Here is a 21,188-nt window from a genome sequence, read left to right on the forward strand (position 1 = left end):
AAACTGCTGGTGTCCTTTTATCGTGCCACCATCGAAAACATACTAACATACTGCATTTGGGTGTGTGGTAGGGGTGGGGGGTCATATGCTGTGATCGAGGTACATGGAGTGAGATCTGGCCTCCTTCTCCTTTGCTGTTAATGTCTAAGGTGGTCAGAATGTTTTGGCCGTCCGGGTGAGTCAGCATTATGTTGCCACTGTCCACAGCTGCTGTGTTAATGAGGCCCCCTCTCATATTGTAATGCTGTAATCACTGTACTTTTTTGTTACCTGTTGTGTTTGTCCTATTGAATGTTGTTTGCTAGCTGCTTTCTGTGTCCTGTTCCTGTTTTTACTGACTTGTGCTGCTGTAACATTTGAATTTCCCCAATGGGGATCAATAAAGTATTATCTTATCTTAATGGTGTGCGTGGTCGTAATGTTTTGTCAGACTTCTTTGAATGGGAACCTACACGCTCCTTTGTGCGTGTGGGTTCTATTGCCATGGCTATGGGGAAGAAACTGCAGCTGTCTGCTCTCTGACCAAAGGACAGGTACAAATACTGTAGCCTAGGTTTTGCCCTCCAAACAACTGCTTATATCTCAGCAACGACAGGTCGTACGGGGAAAATGAACCACCTGTGTGTGTGTGTCTGTAACTGTAATAACATAACGTTATCTACGTGTTTGTGTGTGGCGCGCACACAAGTACATGTGTGTGTGTGTAACTGTAATCACAAAGTTACCTGTGTTTTGGGTGGAGGGAGGTTGGGGGGTTATTTCATACCTGTAGGGGCCGGTGCTTCTGTGTCCCGTATCCCTGTGATGATGACGGCAATGACTGTGTGTGTATGTCTTGTGTGTGTTATGTATGCCTCAAAAGTTTTGTATAGTATATATCTCAATTTCTGCTTTTAAATTTGATGCACTGATCTGAGATCACTTTTAATTTCATTGTACTTGTGACAATGACATTCTATTATATTTATTCTATTCTGTTCATTCATAGGGTATGAATGAATAGAATGACAATGACAGTTAAGTACCCAGATATTAATGGAGGAAAAGAGAAGACAAAGAGAGCAGCTGAAATTTCTTATTTTTTATTAATACTCAACACTTTTATTCCAAAGAGACAGAAGAATAATATTTCTCATCACTTAATTTCACATTGACTGTGTTTAATCTCATTTTCAATATTATTAAATATTCAAAATTGAAATATTTTCTTCACACAAGTAATTTCTCTCCATACAAAAAATGCAAGGGTGAAGTAGATTTTTGTTTGTATATACATTTTCACAATCTGTACAGCTCAGGGATGGAGTTATTCAATGTTATGCAGCAAAACACAAAAAAACTCAAGATTTTCTCCAAAGGGGGCAGGAGGAAAAAAAAGAGAGAGGTTATCTAATACAATAGATAATCTATTGTGCTTTCTTGGTACAGATTATTGACAGTGCTTTACTATTTCTCTCTTGAGACAAACAACCCTTTCAGCTGACCAAAATCAAAAACTGAACAAACATATGGAGTCATTAAGTGTGTGCACTGTCTGTGTAATAATAAATGATTGTATATGGTCTTCAGTTGTTACAAAAGCAATTTTGCAAAGGGGGTGTACGAATCAGAGATTTATCCCAAATAGTTGTTTTTTGTACAGTTTTCTTTATGAAAAGTCCATGAGTGTGAGGTACTTACATACAGTTTTATAGTACAATTAACAGTTATCTCACACACACTCTGTCTGTATGAGCACACCCAGAGGTAATCAAGCGTATGTATTGAGGCACATACTATAACAGAAACAATGAACTATACTGAGATATTTATAAGGGGAAAGTGAAGCAAAAAAAAAAAAAAAAAGGCTTTTTCCGTGATAATCAATGTAAAACTCAGACTTCAGCCGCATTAAAGAGCATCTGCTAAATCATTAGAACCAATCTTTGTATGAAGATTAACGATAAAAGCTGTTTTCAATTGTAAGATTAGAATCAATTTAGGCATAGTCATCTGCATATAACCAAAATTTTCATTCTTGAGGTTGGTGCCCTCTCTTGCACAAACAAGCAACGAGCAAACACGCGTACACACTTACAGTACTACATGGATGTACCAGTGAAAGTGAAAATTCCAAATATTGTTCAAAAACACACATTTTTGGGCTAAAAGTTAAAGTTTAAAACAGAAAATACAGAAAATAAGTGTATTCATGCAAGTCCTTACAAACACTAGAAACCTCCTACATCATACATACTGACTTGTCAACCTAGACAAGGAATGTCTTTTGTCTGGGATGAACAACATTGTAAATATTGGATCCCTTCAGTCAAATTGTGCTTAGATGTTAAAATTTGGCAAAACAACTCAAAGTCAAGTTTAGGTGACTGGAAACGAATGGATGCTCTGTGTTGTTGGCAGTGACAGCATTTTAGATACATCATCTCAGTGTGTTACAGAGCAAGCTATAAATGAAACAGAATAGAATAACGTTTCTATCTTTTCAATGTTTTAGACAGATATTACGTCTGATGTTGTGGATATATGAGCTGCCTTTTCCATCAATAGCAAAGGCATTGCTTTTTACAATACCTGCTATTTAAACACATTGTCCTTCTTCATTTGTTTTCTCCACTTAAGTCTGCAGTTCACACACTGCACACAAGACCTTGGACTTGAGAGCAACTTCATCCCATCATCAGAATCTTAGTGTGTGAAACAGATTATGGTGCAGTGGAGGAAGAAATCAAGGCTATAGCATATCATCAACTTATTAGTCATGGTCTGTTTAGTGAAAAATATGAGTTTGAGCAATGGTGATTGTAAGAAGTGAGTGAGTAGTGAGTGTATAAACGGGTTGATTCTCTGAAACTAAAGGAATAGCTGAACATTTTCCTAAGTATTAGATTACATCCTGGTCCTGAACAGCAAAACTGTCATAGCCAATTTAATCTGACCCAATTAAACACCAAGAGGGCAACAAGCAGACGTCAAATGCGATTTACCTGTATTTAATGAAAGTTGGTCTCTGGCTCATCTGTTACATGGAGGTGAGAAGTGATGAAGCTTGTGGAGATTCTCTGTAAATTATTTAAAGGAAATGGCTTGGAGTTAGATTAACTGTGAAGTTAATACTTCAAGAGGAGGCTTTTTTTAAAAAAAAAAAAAAAAAAGTTTATGCCGTACGTTCAATACTGTGTACTTTTATGAGTTGGGGATTAATGCAAACATTTAAGCTTCATTTGCTTGTATTACAAGCTAAAACTCTATCCTCATTTAGACTTGTCCACCTGTGCTTTCACTCTCAAACCAATTGATCATTTATTTGCAGCTGGATCAGTCCACAACAGATGACAAAATTTGTATCAGTTCTTTAAGGCACATCCAGCTCAAAATGTGAGACCCATTTGGTACTGCCAAGAAACAAACTGAGGAAAACGGCAAATCAGTATGATGATGTTGCTTCTGCAGCTGAAAAAAGACCTTTGTTAATGACTAAGTACTTACAATGTACTTAGCAAATCAAATCATGCCTTTCACATACACTTCACAGCAAGGTAAGAAAGGTAATAAAAGTATAAAAAAAAATAATAATCAAACATGAAGAATTAATTGCAAAGAAGAGTCCAAATTACAGGAAATCCCCCAAAGGTTTTGTACTTGTCAACCAACCTCCTGTAATATTGGTAAGCTAAGAAGGAAGTAACATCATACAGATATGTAACATGAACTATTTAAATAAATAAAAGCGTAAAACAATATATAAACAATATATATATTCAATATTCAATAATAGTATTAACATTATCATTACAATTATTATTAGTTACCCTGTTACTTTAACTGAACTGTTGATCTCTCATTCATGATTGTATTTCTGTTGCTAAACAAAACATTTGTTTTGGTGTTAGTGAACTGCAGAAAGCAGGGAAAGACAATGAGCATGTAAAGAGAGCAGAAACTGGAGAATTATTTCACCCTTTCCCCTCCCTCCCTCTTTCCTTCCCTTTAGACCTTTCTCTGAGTGTCAAAGCAGCACCGGAATCTTCTGTTCTCATTAGAAACTCCCATTGGACTTAGCCAGAAGTGGCCTCTGTGCATTGTCTAAATTCTCTCCATTTACAGGAGAGACGACAATACACACTGAATCTGTGCATTATCTTCTTGCAGAAAAGTCATCAGCTTGTGCTTTCTGTCTTATTTCATCTTCCAACCATTTTCTTCACCTACTTTATCTTCCCTCTCCCTCTTTCTTCCTGTCTTCACTTTCAGACATCTGACTCAATGCTAGAGAGCTTTTCATAAATGTGTCCATTGCTGGCACCATTGAAGGGTCTTTGTCCCTGCCCCAAACCTAAGGTGTCCCTGCCCCCAGACAGCAGCTTGTTGCCTCCGAGATGGATGCCCATGGGCCCGCTCACCCCACCCAGACACAGCTCTTTGGGGAACCTTGGGCCCACATTGGACATCACCCCAGCTGTGGCAGATGCAGGCAAATAGGAAGCTGCTCCCATGGAGCCACGGAAATCCCCTCCTCCACGGTTGTTGTTGAGAAGTTGCTGCTGCTGTGTCTGTGTTTTTTTGATGTAGTACGGTTTGTCACCGTGTAATAGACACTGGTCGTCGCCGAAGGTTGGGATGAAGGGGTTCTGGTTCACCTTATCTGGGTAGAGAGATTTAGACAAGGAGTAAGTCCCGACCCCTCTGCTGCTGCTGCTACCACCACCACAGCCCCCACTTCCCGTCAAAGCTCTATCTCTGTCCCTCAAGTCTCTCTCCCCCACTGACCGCCGATGCAACCCACCTTCACCTCCACGGAACAAACTGAAAGAGGAGCCTCCTTTTGTCCTATCCCCACCTATTCCTCCAAACATGGGAGATTCTCTTTCACCTACGTACCTCTCAAACATGTGAGCATAAGGGCTGGGGCCCTCCATGAAACGGTCTTTGTCTTTCAAGCTCACACTTCTGGGCTGGAGATATTGCCCCCCAATTCCCCCGCCAACTCCTCCCATGCGACCTGATCCCTCCCTCTGCAGGTCCACAAATGTGTCATATGAGTGTTGCCTCCGTAACACCCTCCCGCCTGGACCAAGCTTTCTGCACTGTGCCTGAGTTTGTGTTTGGCTGGGTCCTATACTAGTCTGCCCTGCAGTGAACACCATATTGTTATCCTCGCTGATGTTGTAAAGGTTGCTTGACTGTATCTTACAAGATTCACAGCGTTTGCAAGAAGCAGAGTTGGGACGACTGCTGCTCCCCCCAACTCCACTAGCTGGACATGTGCTGCCTCCTCCTACACCTCCACTATGGTGGCATACACTGTGACAGTTACGACACTCCCAGTCACCCCCTGCTATGCCTCCCCCTCCTAAACCAGAAACTCCCTTTTCCCAGCAGGTATGGGCCTGCTGCCCTGCTGACACTGCACCAAGTGCACCTTTACACTCTGGTTTCTTTCCTTTACCTTTGAGGAAGTCTTCCACAGGCACTATGCTTTTGCAGATACCACCACCGCTACCACCGCCCACACCGCTTCCTCCACTTCCACCCTCTTGCTTGGCCTTGCCCTCCTTGGAGCAGAACTGGTCCACATAGAAATCCCTCAAGTTCTCTTTGTCTTTGCGGAATAAGTAAGGTGAAGAGTTACCCCCTCCTCCTCCCCTCTTCCGCTCCAGGGGAGGTGAGACTGTGCGGTGTGCCAGCGGCCCGTGGGGGAAGTGGTGATTGACGGTGTGGTGGTGGGGTCTCCTCCTGAATCCACTCAGCTCTATCTCGTCCTGCTCACGTCTGCACTTGGCAGAGGCTGGCCTCTTTTTCAGGCTGTCCCTGTACTGCTTACGCCGCTTGTTGTTGCCTTCCAAGTTGCCATAGGTGACAGTGTGCGTGGAGATATCAGATACATCAGAGCGAATGTTCCCATCATCACCCCCTGAGCCTGCCCCACCCCCACCACAGTACCTGTCGTGCCCCCCAATGATCCCTGTGCTGGATGCACCTCCTTTGAAAGAAAACCTGCCGTATATATTCATTCCCTTGAACCCACTCTGGTTGGAATCCGCAGTGGTGTGGCCAGCGATCAGGTCAAATTTACTGGTATTCCTGTGAGTCATGGAGGGCCGGGGCTGGGTGGTGAAGATGGGCGCTATACCCCCCCCTAAACTGTCGCAATCAAACATGCCCCCCTCCAAAGAGCTAGCGCTGCCTAAGCTACGTGGCCTATTAGGTGGGGGGCCAGACATACCCAGAGCTGAGGCCGGGTGGTGGTGCCGGTAATGGTCCTGGTACAGGTTGCTGTCTTTCAGGGGAACATTGCCAAAAGTCCTCTCCACCTCGTTGATGTAGTCACTGAACATGTTGTCCTCTGACATGTAAGGCAGAGCAGACTTGCAATCTGCAGGGTGGCCCACCAGACTGCGCCGGTGCTCCTGGATGTCATAGACAGCTGACTCTCGGCCACTGTGGCTGTACTCCAGGGCGGCGTGTGGAGAACCGTTAATGCCTGGGACTGCTGTCATGTCCTTTGCAGTGCGGAGCAACCGTAGGATGTTGGAGTGGGTGTTATTCATGTTTTTCTTGATGGTGGACGAGGGTGAATCCATGGTTGACTTGTTTTCCTCGATCTGAACCCCATGGATGCAGCTGTAGATACCCTGCAGTGTGAAAATGACAAGAAAAGGGGGGGTAGAGAAAGAAAGTGAGGGTGAGACAGGCCATTGAAGGCACAAAGATAGAGAGTGAGCGTGGTAAAGTATGAAGCCTGAGAAAGAGTACAACAACAGTAAAATGTGAGGCAGTAGTAAGGATTCAACTGCCAGAGGCGACTTAATGTTAGCAGTCCACCAGACACATTGACAAACAAACAGAGACAGGCAGAGGTAGAGAAGTTAATCTATCCATGTCCTCGAAGAGCATCCTCTTGTTTACACATATTAAACAGTAACAGGGTCTGAGTTCATAAATAACTTTTCTCTGGGGAACGGTTTGGACCATCACAGCTGATGCTTAGCAGTCGAGTGAGTGAGTGAGTGTAAGGGCAGGTCAGAGCCTTGACTGATAACAGACAGTGAGCAGTAAGGTTGAGCAGCAAGATGGTTTTGACCACCAATTAATATGTTTAATCAATTTAATTTAAACTTTTTTAAGAGAAGTAATCATTTCAGTTTTATTTGGTTCGTTTGTAAAAATAGGATTTTCGGGCAAGGGAAGGGGAAGCCTTCTGAGAGTGGTGTCAAACAAGAGTGTTTAAACAGGGGCTGAGGGAATCTGTGGTCGAGGCGACAGTCAAATCTGAAAGGTCGAGGAGGCACTACCCACCAGCCAGCACACAGGCCAACATTCCTCAAAGGTGTCAACCTGTCAAAAACAGTTTCTGTCTGTCTCTTAGTCACTTTCTTACTCACTGTGCTACATTCATGAATATGAATAGTCGATCTGCTTTCCTTTGTGCCTCCATTCTTTCTTTGTTTCTCTTTTAACTCAGTTTGCGAGTGCTTGGCTAAGCGGCAGCTGCTCCAGTGGAATGTTCTGTCTTTATCTTTCCACATCTACTGCTACCAGAGCTGCACTGAGTGAAATGTAATAGAACGGAGGTTTCTTCCACACCACTGTTCTATTTAACTCTTCCTTTGTCTGATACCAGATTTATTCTTCATTGTGACTCTTGCTGACTTTGTCTGGCTCTATCTTATGAACACTTTGCATTCTTGTCATTTTTCTATTATTACACTTTTTATATTCTGTATATGAACAGCAAATTTTAACAATGCTTAATTATTTTAGTTACTACTTCCTTCTCACACTACAGCGTTTAGCCAGGAAGAGAAATGTATGAATGTATGAAAAACCTCTTAACCACTCTTGAGTAATAGGAGTTACTTCTAAAAAGTGTCTGCACAAGTGTCTACACTTAAGATTGAACAAGTAATTAGGAAAGAATATTTAACATCTTCTTCCCCATTAGTGTCCATGGACTCACCAAACAGCCAATCTGAACATAACACCAAAGTGAACCTGTGTCAGAGCAATAACCTAAACGAATTGCCTGTTGAGAGTGAGACAAGAATGGATGTAGTGGCAGAGATAAAAACAAAACAAACAAAAAAAAAACTACATGAAACAAGTGGTGACTCAAGTCTGAAATTTCAGAGTTGGAATAACGAATTTCTGAGTTTTAATGAAGGCATCATCTAAGCCGGTGTTATTTCATCAAAGTCACTGTTGTCAGAAAGATGGAGAGTAAATTCATGAAGCTAGAAGAATGTATCCTAAGTACAAAGGAGTTAAAAATTATAATTATACATTTTGCAATTTAGAGTTAGAATAGTTGTTTTTATATAAATTGAAACTGAATTAAAAATGACTTCTCCAATTAATTACCTCGCACCCCAGGCCCCTCCTCCTTCCACCAGAAAAAAGTTCAGGCCCAGGATACAAATAGGGGGGGAACCACTGGTCTAAGCTATGTGTGTGCAGTTCAGTTCTGCACAGTATCATGTGATGTCTGTGAAGGTTTTCAGTCATCCAGGCAGAGATTAAATTGAGCCGGAGCCGTTGAGACGGATCTGTCTGCGGCCTGCAAGAGAGAGGCATGTCGAATAGGGGGCATGTCGAGTAGGGGTGTCACTACATGACACGCCCCCTACACAAGGGAAAATCACGTTGAAACACGCAAGATGTAAAGAGAGACCCACCAAAACCTAAACCAAAACAGTAAATGAACCAAAACAGAGCCTGAAAGTAAAAGAATGGCCGACACGCTGTAAGTGTCAGTGTAATATATTTAATAAATAAATAAATGTATATAATAGTTGTATTCAGCGATGGTCTAAGCAAGTAAGATATAGGCTATATTTATCCATTGTATTAAATATAAGTGGAGAAACAGAACGAAGCCGGCCCGTTGCAAAATGGGGTAACGTTAGCAAAGTTTCAGAGGGTTATTTGCCTGTTTGATGAGTGACATTCAGCGTTTACATACGTTTTATTGTAAATGTTCCTAAAAGGCTACATTCAGTTCAGCGACTTTTTTATTTTATTTAACGAATGTCAATCATCCTATCTAGGTGACAGTTCACACCCTGGCTGAAAAATATAACTTGACAGCACCAGAGGCTGTAACCAGATTTAAAAGGGGACCAGAATATGAACCATGGTAAGACTGATAAGTGAAGAATTGATGATGGTAATATTTCAATGTGTAATGTAACATGTAATTGAAAACCTTTAATGTATGTTCTTTTTTGACAGTGAATTAAAAATAATGGAGGAAGCCTTGGTGGGCCACTTGCCCAGGGAGGCAGCAAAGAAGCTCCAACCATTCAAGGAGCAACTAGAAGTAGCCCTCTCCTCTGAGGCATTTCTCAGCCGGCTATAAAATAAAAATTTTGTGAGAAGCCTTGAAATGTTTTGTATTTTTTATATCGTTTTATTATATTTTATTATAAATTTTGTTTATGTAGAACATATTTAGTTTCTACATTTCACAGAGCCTTTTGCATTACATGAAAAAAAAAACAAAAAAAAACGTATGTACATAGAGTACCAGATCCAGATAAGATGTCCTCTTCATTATAAACACATTTGACAGACCAAAAATAGTTGTGATGAATGGCTACTTATCACAAAACGACCATGACAAAGTAGGTAGATGCACACAAAAGCCAATTAAAGAAAGTTATGTGGTCTGTGTGATCAGTGATGTGAGTGCATGGGTACAGGAGTGTGTGTGGTATTGTAGGGTGGAATAAAGGAATCAGAATGCTAAACAAAGACCAAGAGGTGTTGCAGGTAGTAGAGATGTAACTGAGCTCCAGGAGAATTTTGTAGGCCCACAGCTTCCCAGAGCCCAGGTTGTGCCAATGCTGCTGACGACCCTGCTGATATCAAGAGAGAAAGCAAGGCAGCAGCACTGCTAAGTAACCTACAGAATGGAGAGATTCACAAAAGAATTCCCCATTAAGGAATAATAAAACTATTATTATTATTCTTTTACTTTTGTAATGTGTTACTTTTCAAATAAATCTACACATTATGCTCTTACTCACACACAAGCTCTGACATTATTTATTATTTAGCTCATGAATTAATGTCTGTTAATATCTTGAGTGTTTTTTTCTCATGACAGAGTCATAGAAAATTTTACATCTCAATCCCTAAAATTAAAAAGTTTAAGTTTGCCAACTTTTGTGGGCTACTTAAATATTCATTAAATCCTGCCTTAAATTTTTTGGAGTTGGAGGAAAGGACCATCCGTTTCACCCTGGACTACAGGCCGCACACGTTCAAGCACAGGATGGCCTTCTCCAAGGCAATGGACACCCTGCAGAAACTTGATTTTCGCACCTTTCTCCTCTATCCTGGCATAGCCTGCAATGACGTTGTCACTGATTTTCTGCAGGGTGATTTTTGGTTTTTTATTTCATGTTATAATTCATTTTACTCTCTTTCCAATGATAAGAGCCGACATTGCATGCTTTACAGTGAACAGTTATTCCCTGTGTTCTAACTGTAAACATACTCGAACTAACTGGACTTCAGCTCTCCACGCTCTGAATAACTCCAGCTGGCTTACGTTGCTGTTGTCATTTGATTCCTATATGATTTTTGCTTGAGATCTCAAGGTTTGATTTCAAAAAGAAACTCTTGGCATTATAGTCCTGGCAGGTTACCAATCTTACTATAAATTACACATTTTATCAGACATGTTGTATTTGTGTTTAGTACTAATATGTACCTATAACCTACAGCATATTTGTACACTCTGCGTAGCTCGTTTACAATTGTAATGATAATTGCTATGGTATGATATAATTGTAAGTGTTATTGGGAGGGGGACCTGCACACACGCGGTGGGAAGGAACAAACCTCTCGAGGTTCACAGGTCCAAATTGTGGGGGAAAGGTAGGCTCCCCAGGAGGAGTCAAATTTTGGTTTTGGTTTTTCTATGTTTTCACATTTGTGTGAGTTTTTGTTTCATGCCCTCTTACGTTCTTTGGAGAGTGGTGGGTTCATGGCGACAGGGGTTTTGGGGTGGGATGGATCTCTCTTGGCATTTTAACTTTACTTTATGGTCGGTCAGCTGCACTGTAGGTTGTATCTCTACCCTACATCTTGTAGGTATCACAACACTGGCATCTATTAACTATTATGAATAGTATGCATGTAATCACCTGGGATGTAAATGGGCTGAATGGTCAAATAAAGCATACAGCCTGCTTAGACCTCTTACGTAGACAACATGTGGACTAGTGACTGACCGATTATCGGTCACAGATATATCGGGGCCCGATAGGACGGCTCCAGTTCTATCGGGGGTTCTCTCGTATTGGTGAAATGTTGCGCTGATAGAAAAAACAAAGTGTGACAATGACAAAAGCACCTACTGGTGTACTGATTTATTGTGACCTGTGGAGCGCACTGTGCTCACCCAGATCGACTCAGCTCACATTTCAGTGAGACCCTCCGCCACTCTACACCACGTAATCTCCCGATCATCTGACCAGTCAGTCGATCAACTAGCAGACTTTTCCCCCTTTTCCACAAGTCACGGTAAGTTACTTCATGAAATAAGTAACATGAAAACATAATTGGAACAACAATTATAGGTCACATTTCATTGCCCCTTTCAAAAGTGTCCCTGGCCAAAATCTCCAGTGTAAAATAACTGCGAGGCAACTTTCTTATATCGTTGCAGATTTTGTCTCAGTAGTAGCATTACAGTGACGTGAGCAGTTTGCAAAAAAGCGCCGAAGGGTTACAGTTTAATATATACTAAAAGGATTTAACCAAGAAAGCACATGACACAAGTTCACTTACAGTGGATATAAAAAGTCTACACACCCCTGTTTAAATGCCAGGTTTTCGTGATGTAACAAAATGACAGCAAGACAAATAATTTTTTCCACCTTTAATGTGACCTATAACCTGTAAAATGCAATTTAAAAACAAACAGAAATCTTTCAGGGAGGTGAAGTAAAAATAAACAACTGAGATAATGTGGTTGCATAAGTGTGCACACCCTTTTACAACTGAGGATGTGGCTGTGTTTAGATTTAACCAATTACATTCAAACTCATGTTAAATTGTTAAATTGGAGTCAGCACACATCTGTCACCAATTAAGGTGCCTCTGATCAACCCCAAATAAAGTTCAGCTGTTCTAGTAGGCTTTTCCTGACATTTTTGTAGCCACATCTTCCAGCACAAGCCATGGTTTGCAGAGGGCTTCCAAAGCATCAGAGGGATCTCATTATTCAAAGACATCAGTCAGGTGAAGGTTACAAAAGAATTTCCAAGGAATTAAATATACAGTGGATCACAGTGAAGACCGTTATCATCAAGTGGAGAAAAAATGGCACAACAGTGGCAATAACAGGATGTCCATCCAAAATTGATGTTAAGACGAGAAGAAAACTGGTCAGGGAGGCTGCCAAGAGGCCGACAGCAACACTGAAGGAGCTGCAGGAATTTCTGGCAAGTACTGCCTGTGTAGTACATGTAACAACAATCTCCTGTTTTCTTCGTATGTCTGGGCTATGGGGTAGGGTGGCAAGACGGAAGCCTTATCTTCGAAAGAAAAACATCCATGCCCGGCTTAATTTTGCAAAAAGACTTCTGAAATCTCCCAATTGCATGTGGGACAGTGTGTTATGGTCTGATTAAACCATGGTTGAACTTTTTGGACATAATTTTGGACATAATCACAAAAGGTATGTTGGGCGCAAAAACAACACTGCTCATCACCAAAAAAACACCATACCTACAGTGAAGCATGGTAGTGGCACCATCATGCTTTGGGTCTGCTTTTCTTCAGCTGGAACTGAAGGGCAGGGCAGAGGGAATTATGAACAGTTCGAAATACCAGTCAGTGTTGGCACAAAACCTTCGGCCTTCTGTTAGAAAGCTGAAGATGAAGAGGAACTTCATCTTTCAGCACGACAATGATCCAAAGCACACATCTCAACAAAAGAATGGCTTCATTGGAATAAGATTTAGGCTTTGGAATGGCCCAGCCAGAGTCCAGACCTGAATCCCATTGAACATCTGTGGGGTGATCTGAAGAGGGCTGTGCACACGATTTTTCCACATCCCTAGCAATCTATCAGATTTGGAGCGGTTTTGCAAAGAAGAATTGGCAAATATTGCCACATCAAGATGTGCCATGCTGATAGGCTCCTACCCAGAAAGACTGAGTATTAGTACAAAGTATTAGTTAAAGGTGTGCATATTTTTGCAACCAGGTTATTTTAAGTTTTTTATTTAGTATTTTTCCCCTTTAAAGTTTTCAGTTTGTTTTTCAAATGCATTGTACAGGTTATAGGTCACATTAAAGGTGGAAAAATTTGTGAAATTATTTGTCTTGCAAATAATAATTAGGGGCTACGGGGCTTCGCCTGAGGCCTAACCCCTACAGCAAAGCTAGCCCCTACAGCAAATCTGCTCAGTAAAGCAGGGAGGTGTACAGAATTTAAACTGTGAGCCTCTGTTCGGAGTAAAGTACCTGTCTGCTCTCCATTCACTCCAATGCAAAGATTTTCTGAGAGAAGGAGAAGAGACCTTTGTTGTTAACCCGCGAGTGTGTCCAAAATATTTACTAGAGATGGGCAGATGAAGCCTTGTGAAGCTTTTGAGGCTTCTTCCTGATTGTACCGAAAAAAGATTCGAAGCTTCAAAGCATCAAAGACAGACCCTACCGGTGACATCTAGTGGTCAGCTGCAATTATAGCAGCAACACGGGCATTTCGCGTCTCCTTATAATGAGTGAAGCAGCGCCAAAGATTCGAATCAGCCACCTCACTTCCGGTGTTTCGTTGTGACGTATGAAGCTTCAAACGTCATCGGTCACGTGATTACGGAGATTTGATACAAGCCTCCACACAGCGTTTCGAATCAGTCTGCTTCAACAGAGTGAAACAGGCTTCGGAGTCTCCGTATCAAACGTCCCATCTCTAATATTTACTCTACAAGGACAAAAAAACACATCAAAGTCTTCAGGAACGTCTTACAACGCCCACGGTCTGCTTGTTTTTCTGATAGGACCTATTGTTTTGTCACAGTAAGCCCAAATGTGGAACTGGCGAAAAGGGGGGAAATATAGCTCTTTTCTGTGTCCCAGCTCCGCGCGCTTCCGTCATCATTTACGACCACTGTGAGTTGCCATGGCAACCCCTGAGTCACAGCTCATTAATCAGGGACTACTCTGATGTCTCTGCTGTTAATACAGCTGATGTATGAGCTGTGTCCCATACATTTATGTTACAACAATACACACCAACAAACACACTTCCCCGCCCACACAGGTAACTTGGTGATTACAGTTACAAACACACATGCGCGCGCAAGCGTGCCCTCCTCACCCACATACACACACAGAGGTAACTTTACGTTACTACAAAGTGTGCTGATTCCCATGTTGACAGAGACGGTACCCCCAGCATAAGCCCCCCGTAGCCCCTTCAAAATTTCTCAGAGGGAATTTTCTAGTTATAATAATAATTGTCTTCTCTTTTTTTACATCACAAAAACCTGGCATTTAAACAGGGATGTGTAGACTTTTTATATCCACTGTATATTTGAACAATTTGGCAGTGAGGATGGTAGGATTTCTTTAAGACGCAAATTTGCTTTTATTTGAATTTATGCCCCATCCCATCACTTGTAAATGTGTTATTAGACAAATCTGCTCAGAGCTCCACAGTCACACTGTTACAGGCTTCAAAAAAATTTCAGAACTTTCTGTCAGTATTTAGTTAAACAGATATTTACCGCATTATTAACCCCACATCTAAATCATATATGTTTTATTCAGTAAGACATCAAAGTTTCTCCAGAATAGATTATTTGTTAACTTCAGCTACTTCCCTTTCTGAAATACATGATGTTGTTATCAAACCTTGTCCTTTATCAGATCATAGCATTTTCGCTGCATGTTCACACTGCTAGGCACACACTCTCAAAAATGCAGTTTTCTGTACTTTTCTCAAAGACAGATTAAGAACTTTTATAGACATTAATGCAGGCTCAGTAGATGATTCTAGATTTGTATGGGATGCTATAAAGGGCTGTATTAGGGACTCCTCAATTTCATTCTCATCCCACCTTAATAAGAGTAGACTAAACAAGATAACTGCAAGATAACAACAAGCAACATATTCTGAGGTGTCACAAGGCAGATAGGCTGCAATCAGAGCTGAGTTGAATTCTTTGTTAAGACGTAGAGCAGAGTTCTTAATGCACAGGACCAGAAGAACATATTATTTCAATGGTGCCAGACCAAGTCACCTTTTAGCTCTAAGACTGAAAAAACATCAAAAATATTCAAACATTACAGCCATTAAAACACATCTTCCACTTGATATCAATTCTGAATTTAAATCTTTCTACTTATCTCTTTACAATTCTGAAATTTCCCTTGATATGGAGACGTGTACAGATTTTTTTCAGGATATTAATCAGCCTTCTTTGTCAGGTGACGAAGCAGAGCGACTCAATATCCCTATTTCTCTAGAAGAGTTGAAGAAGGCTCTGACTGATATGAAAAAAGGCAAGTCCCCTGGGTGGGATGGAATTCCACCTGAGCTATACCTTACCTTCTGGGGTGGGCAAACCACTATTGGATATGATTAATACAGCCATCGATAAGGGTGCATTTAATTCTAGCACTAACACAGCTATAAAGATTTAACTAAATGTGGCAATTATAGACCTCTCTCCATCCTGAACGAGGATGTCAAACTAAATGCTAAAGTATTTGCAACCCGGTTGGAGATACATCTTACAAAAATTATACACAACAATCAAACTGGTTTTATTAGAACTCGCTTAGCAGCTGATAATGTACGTCGCCTGTTACATATCATTCACGCAGCTAGAAGTATTGATCACCGCTGCTTGATCTTATCACTGGACGCTGAAAAAGCGCTTGACCGATTAGAATAGGAATATTTGGATTAGGCACGCCGCTGTTAATATGATTAAGGTTTTATATGCAAATCCCTCAGCAGTGGTTTGCACAGGCCACAGTTGCTCTGCCCAGTTCCCAATATCAAGGGGCACTCGCCAGGGCTGCCCCCTTTCACCCCTTTTTGCTCTTTCCCTTGAGCGACTGGCGCAGGAAATAAGACAACATCCATCATTGCAACCGATCACTTTTTGTAACATAGAACATCGTATATCCTTGTATGCTGATGACATCCTTTTTTATGTAGGCAGTGCAGTTTCCTCACTCCAACATTTGCTTTCTTCCTTTGATATGTGCAGCTCACTCTCGGGATATAACATTAACTGGAAAAAGTCAGCGCACTTAAATTTAGCTGCACTTCAAGATCCTCTGCCTTCCCATATACCACTAGTTTAAAGCTTTAGATATCATGGAGTTGAATTTTTTCCCTCCACATTGTCTATTGCAACAAAAAACTTTCAAGATATATACAGTCAGATAGAGAAGGACTTAGAGCATTGGTTGAATCTTCCTAATTCACCCAAGCCCGAATAGCAACAGTTAAAATGGATATACTTTCTCGTGTTAACTTTATCTCTTCTATGATCCCTCTTGCTCCCCCTTTGGGATATTGCAATAAACTTTAGGCATTAGTTTCTAAATTCATATGGAAAGGAAAGAGGCCATGCCTAAAGCTCACAATTCTCCAGCGAGACAAGACACTAGGGGGGCTAGCTCTGCCAGATTTTAAAATTTACTTTTGGTCTTATGTGTTACGACCTCTATCTGCTTGGTTCAACCCTAGTTCCTCTGTTTCTTGGAGGCCAGTTGAGGAGAATATTGCACTACCTCACAGGTTGCAAGACCTGGTGTATGCTAATTTACCAGTGAAAAAACACAAATTACGTTTAGACCCTGCTATCTCATTTCAACTCACATCTTACCGTGTTTTAATAAAGCATGTTGGCACAGATTATAAATGGCATAATCACACACCAATACTTAACAACTTCTCACTACTTACTGGTAATATGCCCTTTTAATTTCCACATTGGAAGAATAGAGGGGTGAATGTATTAAAAGATCTGTATGGTGCCCATGGTTTAAGAGCTTTTAACAATCTACAAGCTGAATTTGATCTTCCAGGTTCATCTTTTTTCTTCTGTATGCAGCTAAGATCAGCTATGCAGCATACGGTGTCCCGTGGGGAACAGCTCTTCCTACACATCCTCTATGTAAGTTACTTTCTTCAACAGGACCCACACAGAGGATGGTTTCTAAACTTTCTAAACTTCTAAACTCATTTATGGACCCTATAAACCCTTACCAGTACAGGGTATTTGGGATAGAGATTTAAGGGAAATAAATTCTAGAGAGATTTATTGAGGCCCGAATGATGGTGGTTCTATATACTGCATCTCTGATATTTGCGTTTTATAGTAGCCACAAACACTTTTGGTTTCTGACAGACTAATCAATCCCAAAGTTTGAAATGAAATGAAAAGTATTTAATGACCAAACATTGAAAATGTCGACTGTATATATATATATATATAAAAAAAATGAGTGGTGACTTTGTTGTATGACAAAGGGTGGTCTTCACCTGTGTTTTGTTGTTTAACATTTGGCTGTGCTAATAAAAAGCGACAGGTAAATCATATGAGTCATTATGTCCCCTGACTGACTCGATGCACCTCAAACACAACTAGCCAATCCTGTGATCTTTCTATCAGAAAGGTAAAGATCAAACATAAAATAAAACATGAGCACACTCACTCTGCTAATGGAGAAGGTGACCCCAGGCTTTCCGGAGCACACGCCCATGAAGCAGAAACGCAGCTGCCAGTAGAACAAATGTTCACAGATGAAGGTGAGGATTGATAGAACCATGGCAGCCCCAAGCATGTAGAAAACCCCCGCCATGTTGTCCACGTCTAGCTGGCTGCTCATCACCTCGTTCTTCTCATTGTGGCAGATACCTGTCAACCACAAGGCCTCCAGCTCCTCCATCTCACCTGGACACACATACACACAGGTTACTGTATTGATGCATTGGTCAGATGTGACCTGCACACATGGATGGATCTGTCTGTAAGCCTGAACATGCAAGTGTGAGTGCAAAATAAGAGGGCAGTGTTTTTAGATGAGACGCGGATGACATCTCTGGTCTCACGTATGTGCAAAAAATGTCATGTTGCATTATTTTGACTGAATGCCCCCCAGAGTATTATCTTTGCTTTTTCAAGGCTAAATCTTCCTTGTTGTGAGGGGAAAATTCAACTGCCTGCTGGGACCTGACAGTCCTCAGAGAGGAAGTTTGCATGGTCAAGTGTCCATCTTAAAATATGTCCCCATCAGTTCTACATCTGTAGGGGGACTACTAAATGGAGAGGACACATCCAGAGAGATTTGGTTGATCTGCACCTATGGTCTGCATAAGATCAAGGGGTATATACACTCACCACTTTCTTAAGTACACCTGTTCAATTGCTTGTTAGCACAAATAGCTAATCAGCCAATCACATAGCTGCAATTCAATGCATTTAGGCATGTAAAGGTGATCAAGACAACTTGCTGAAGTTCAAACCGAGCATCAGAATGAGGAAGAATGGGGATTTAAGTGACTTTGAACGTAGTATGGTTGTTGTTGCCAGATGAGTATTTCAGAAACTGCTGATCTACTGGGATTTTCTTGCACGACCATCTCTAGGGTTTACAGAAAATCGTCAAAAAAAACAAACAAAAAAAACAACAACAACAAAAATACAACAAACAAGTGAGTAGGCAAAGATAGAAAGGCAACAGTAACTCAAACAACCACTCGTTACAATCAAGGAATGCAGAATACCATCTCTGAACACACTACACATCGAACCTTGAAGAAGATGGCCTACAGCAGCAGAGGACCACACCGGGTGCTACTTCTGCAGGTAAGAACAGGAAACAGACTACAGGTTGCACAGATTCACCAAAATTGAACAATAGAAGATTGGAAAAATGTTGCCGGTCTGATGAGTCTTGATTTTAGCTGCAACATTCAGATGGCAATGTCAGAATTTGGAGTAAAGATCCATCCATCCTGCCTTGTATCAATGGTTCAGGTTGGTGGCGGTGGTGTGGGGAATATTTTTTTGGCACATTTTGGGCCCCTTAGTACAAACTGGTGACCTCCACATGGATCTCTTTTCCACTTTCTCCTGGTAAGTGTGGCAGAGAGCAAGGACTACTGTACCAAGTAATGCAAGGAGGGGGAACAAAACAAACAAATGAAAAAAAAAACACCACCACCTAGTGAATTGCACCCCAGGAAATACTACTTCACAATGTGAGGGTAAAAATAAAAGAACACAGGTCTGGTACCAAAACAGGACAAGACATTCTTTATTTATGATCTATGAGCAGGCACGGGCTGGAGCTGCAAAAAAAGACAAATTCAAACAAGTTGAAATAAAGTCAAAGGTACAATAATAAGGTTGGAAATACTTTTATTATGATAACACAGGGACCCTAACAATACAACCTAAAAAAAACAAACAGTCAAAACATAATATTTAAAACTCAGTACAACATAAAATACATAAAAAGGGTAAACTGGGCAGAGGCAACTAGTGGAGATGCAGACTATACTGAGGGGTGCCTAAGGATGCTACCACTACTCACCTCCGTCAAACGCAATAGAGCAATCTTCACAGCAAGTATGGTGTAAACAATTGGGTTCCAGTGCTCTTACTGAAATGCATTATGGATGTCAGGGGTGCATTGGGGTGCCTTGGGGTGCCTTGCCACCCCAACAAAATGGCACTCCGCCTAACAGAAAGAAAACTAATAGCAAGATTAATACAGTAACCCAGTTATATTATTAAAAAGAATAACTCAAAATGAAACAATACAAAAACAAGGAGTAAACCAAAAGACAAAACACCCTAGAAACAAAACAGGGCACGAAAGGCAGGCCAGCAAATCCAAAGCAAGCCTACGAAGTAAAGAAACTGAAGTTAATGTGGCTCACAACACTATATAAAACAGATGTCATAACCCCACTCACCACCTTGAATATGGGGTGACTACATACAGAAAAACGAGGGGAATCAAGGGGTAACTGACAAATAAAATGGCTTCTTTACATACCTGCCAAAACACCAAACTCTAGCAGCCACCATATGCCCCAGGAGCAGAAGTCAAAAAGGAAAGCTCACATGCTCAATGGTGCTTGATAAACCATAGGTATGAATGGTGGGAGTGATTTGGGAATCAAACCTGGAAGTGCATTCACGGACCCTACTCAACAGTAACCTGTTCAAATGGCATACTCCACTACACTCTTTACCATTTAACCTATGTCCTGCACCTTACCATTCCACTCGGGTCCCTTTCATTCACAAACATGTATTCAGTCTTATGTCTGTGAAGGTTCTGAGTCATCCAGGTCATGGTAATCCAAAAGGCTTTGAATAAAGGCAACTGGACTTGTAGAATTTCTTTAAGACATTTTGCCACTCATCCGAGAGGCTTCTTCAGTTTTGAGTGACTAGTGGGAAGTTGAGGTTGTTGTGCAGGGCTTTGGTCTCTACCTCCTCCATGTAGAGATTGGCCACGATTGGTGACACTGTTGACCGCATCGCACAGCCGTGTTTTTGCCTGTAAAATCCTCCATTAAGTAATACACAGACTTGGTCTGGGTGAGGTTGGTTCTTGAGGCCAAGGTGTCATCCTTTTGAAGTCTGCAACACATGTAGTACGGGATAGTACGTGGCCAATCTCTACATGGAGGAGGTAGAGACCAGAGCCCTGGACACCTTTGCAGTTTCCACCTCCTTCCACTGGCACAAGTATGTGAATGACACCTGTGTTGAAATCAAAACAGAGGAGGTGGAAGGCTCAAGAAAGTATCCCAAAAAGGACAAGGAAGATGAGTACAGGAAGAGGAAGAACATTGTTATCCCCTATGTGGCTGGTGTATTTGAGAAACTGAGGAGAATTTTCAGAATACACACCAGTTTATTTCAAACCCAGCAATACTCTTAGACAGAAAGTGGTCCACCCCAAAGACAAAACACCCAGGTAAAAACAAAGTAATGTAGTGTATGCTGTTCAGTGCAGTGAGGAATGTACAGACTTGTACATTGGGCAACCAAACAACCCATCCATAAACACATGGCCCACCACAGGAGAGCCAGCTAATCAGGAAACAACTCGGCAGTCCACCTCCACTAGAAGGACAAAGGACACTCTTTTCAAGATAGCAATGTCCTAGTCAGAGAGGACAGATA

At 41.3% G+C, this 21,188-nt stretch overlaps 1 protein-coding gene across 7 annotated transcripts in view; it reads right to left on the minus strand.

The window, feature by feature from the left end:
* Positions 1-1,066: 1,066 nt before the first annotated feature.
* Positions 1,067-21,188, minus strand: part of grin2bb (glutamate receptor, ionotropic, N-methyl D-aspartate 2B, genome duplicate b) — a 169,221-nt gene continuing 149,099 nt past the window's right edge. For 5 of the 7 annotated variants that reach the window (XM_047578984.1, XM_047578979.1, XM_047578983.1 and 2 more), the window contains 2 exons: positions 17,695-17,933; positions 1,067-6,632 (listed from right to left, as the gene is read on the minus strand). In XM_047578984.1, the coding sequence (XP_047434940.1) occupies positions 4,248-6,632; positions 17,695-17,933 (2,624 nt within the window). In that variant the 3' untranslated portion in view covers positions 1,067-4,247. The remainder of the gene's footprint in view (positions 6,633-17,694; positions 17,934-21,188) is intronic. The other 2 variants (XM_047578986.1, XM_047578985.1) reach the window with 2 other exon arrangements.

Source organism: Mugil cephalus, chromosome 2 (assembly GCF_022458985.1).
Source record: "Mugil cephalus isolate CIBA_MC_2020 chromosome 2, CIBA_Mcephalus_1.1, whole genome shotgun sequence".
Classification (NCBI taxonomy): domain Eukaryota; kingdom Metazoa; phylum Chordata; class Actinopteri; order Mugiliformes; family Mugilidae; genus Mugil; species Mugil cephalus.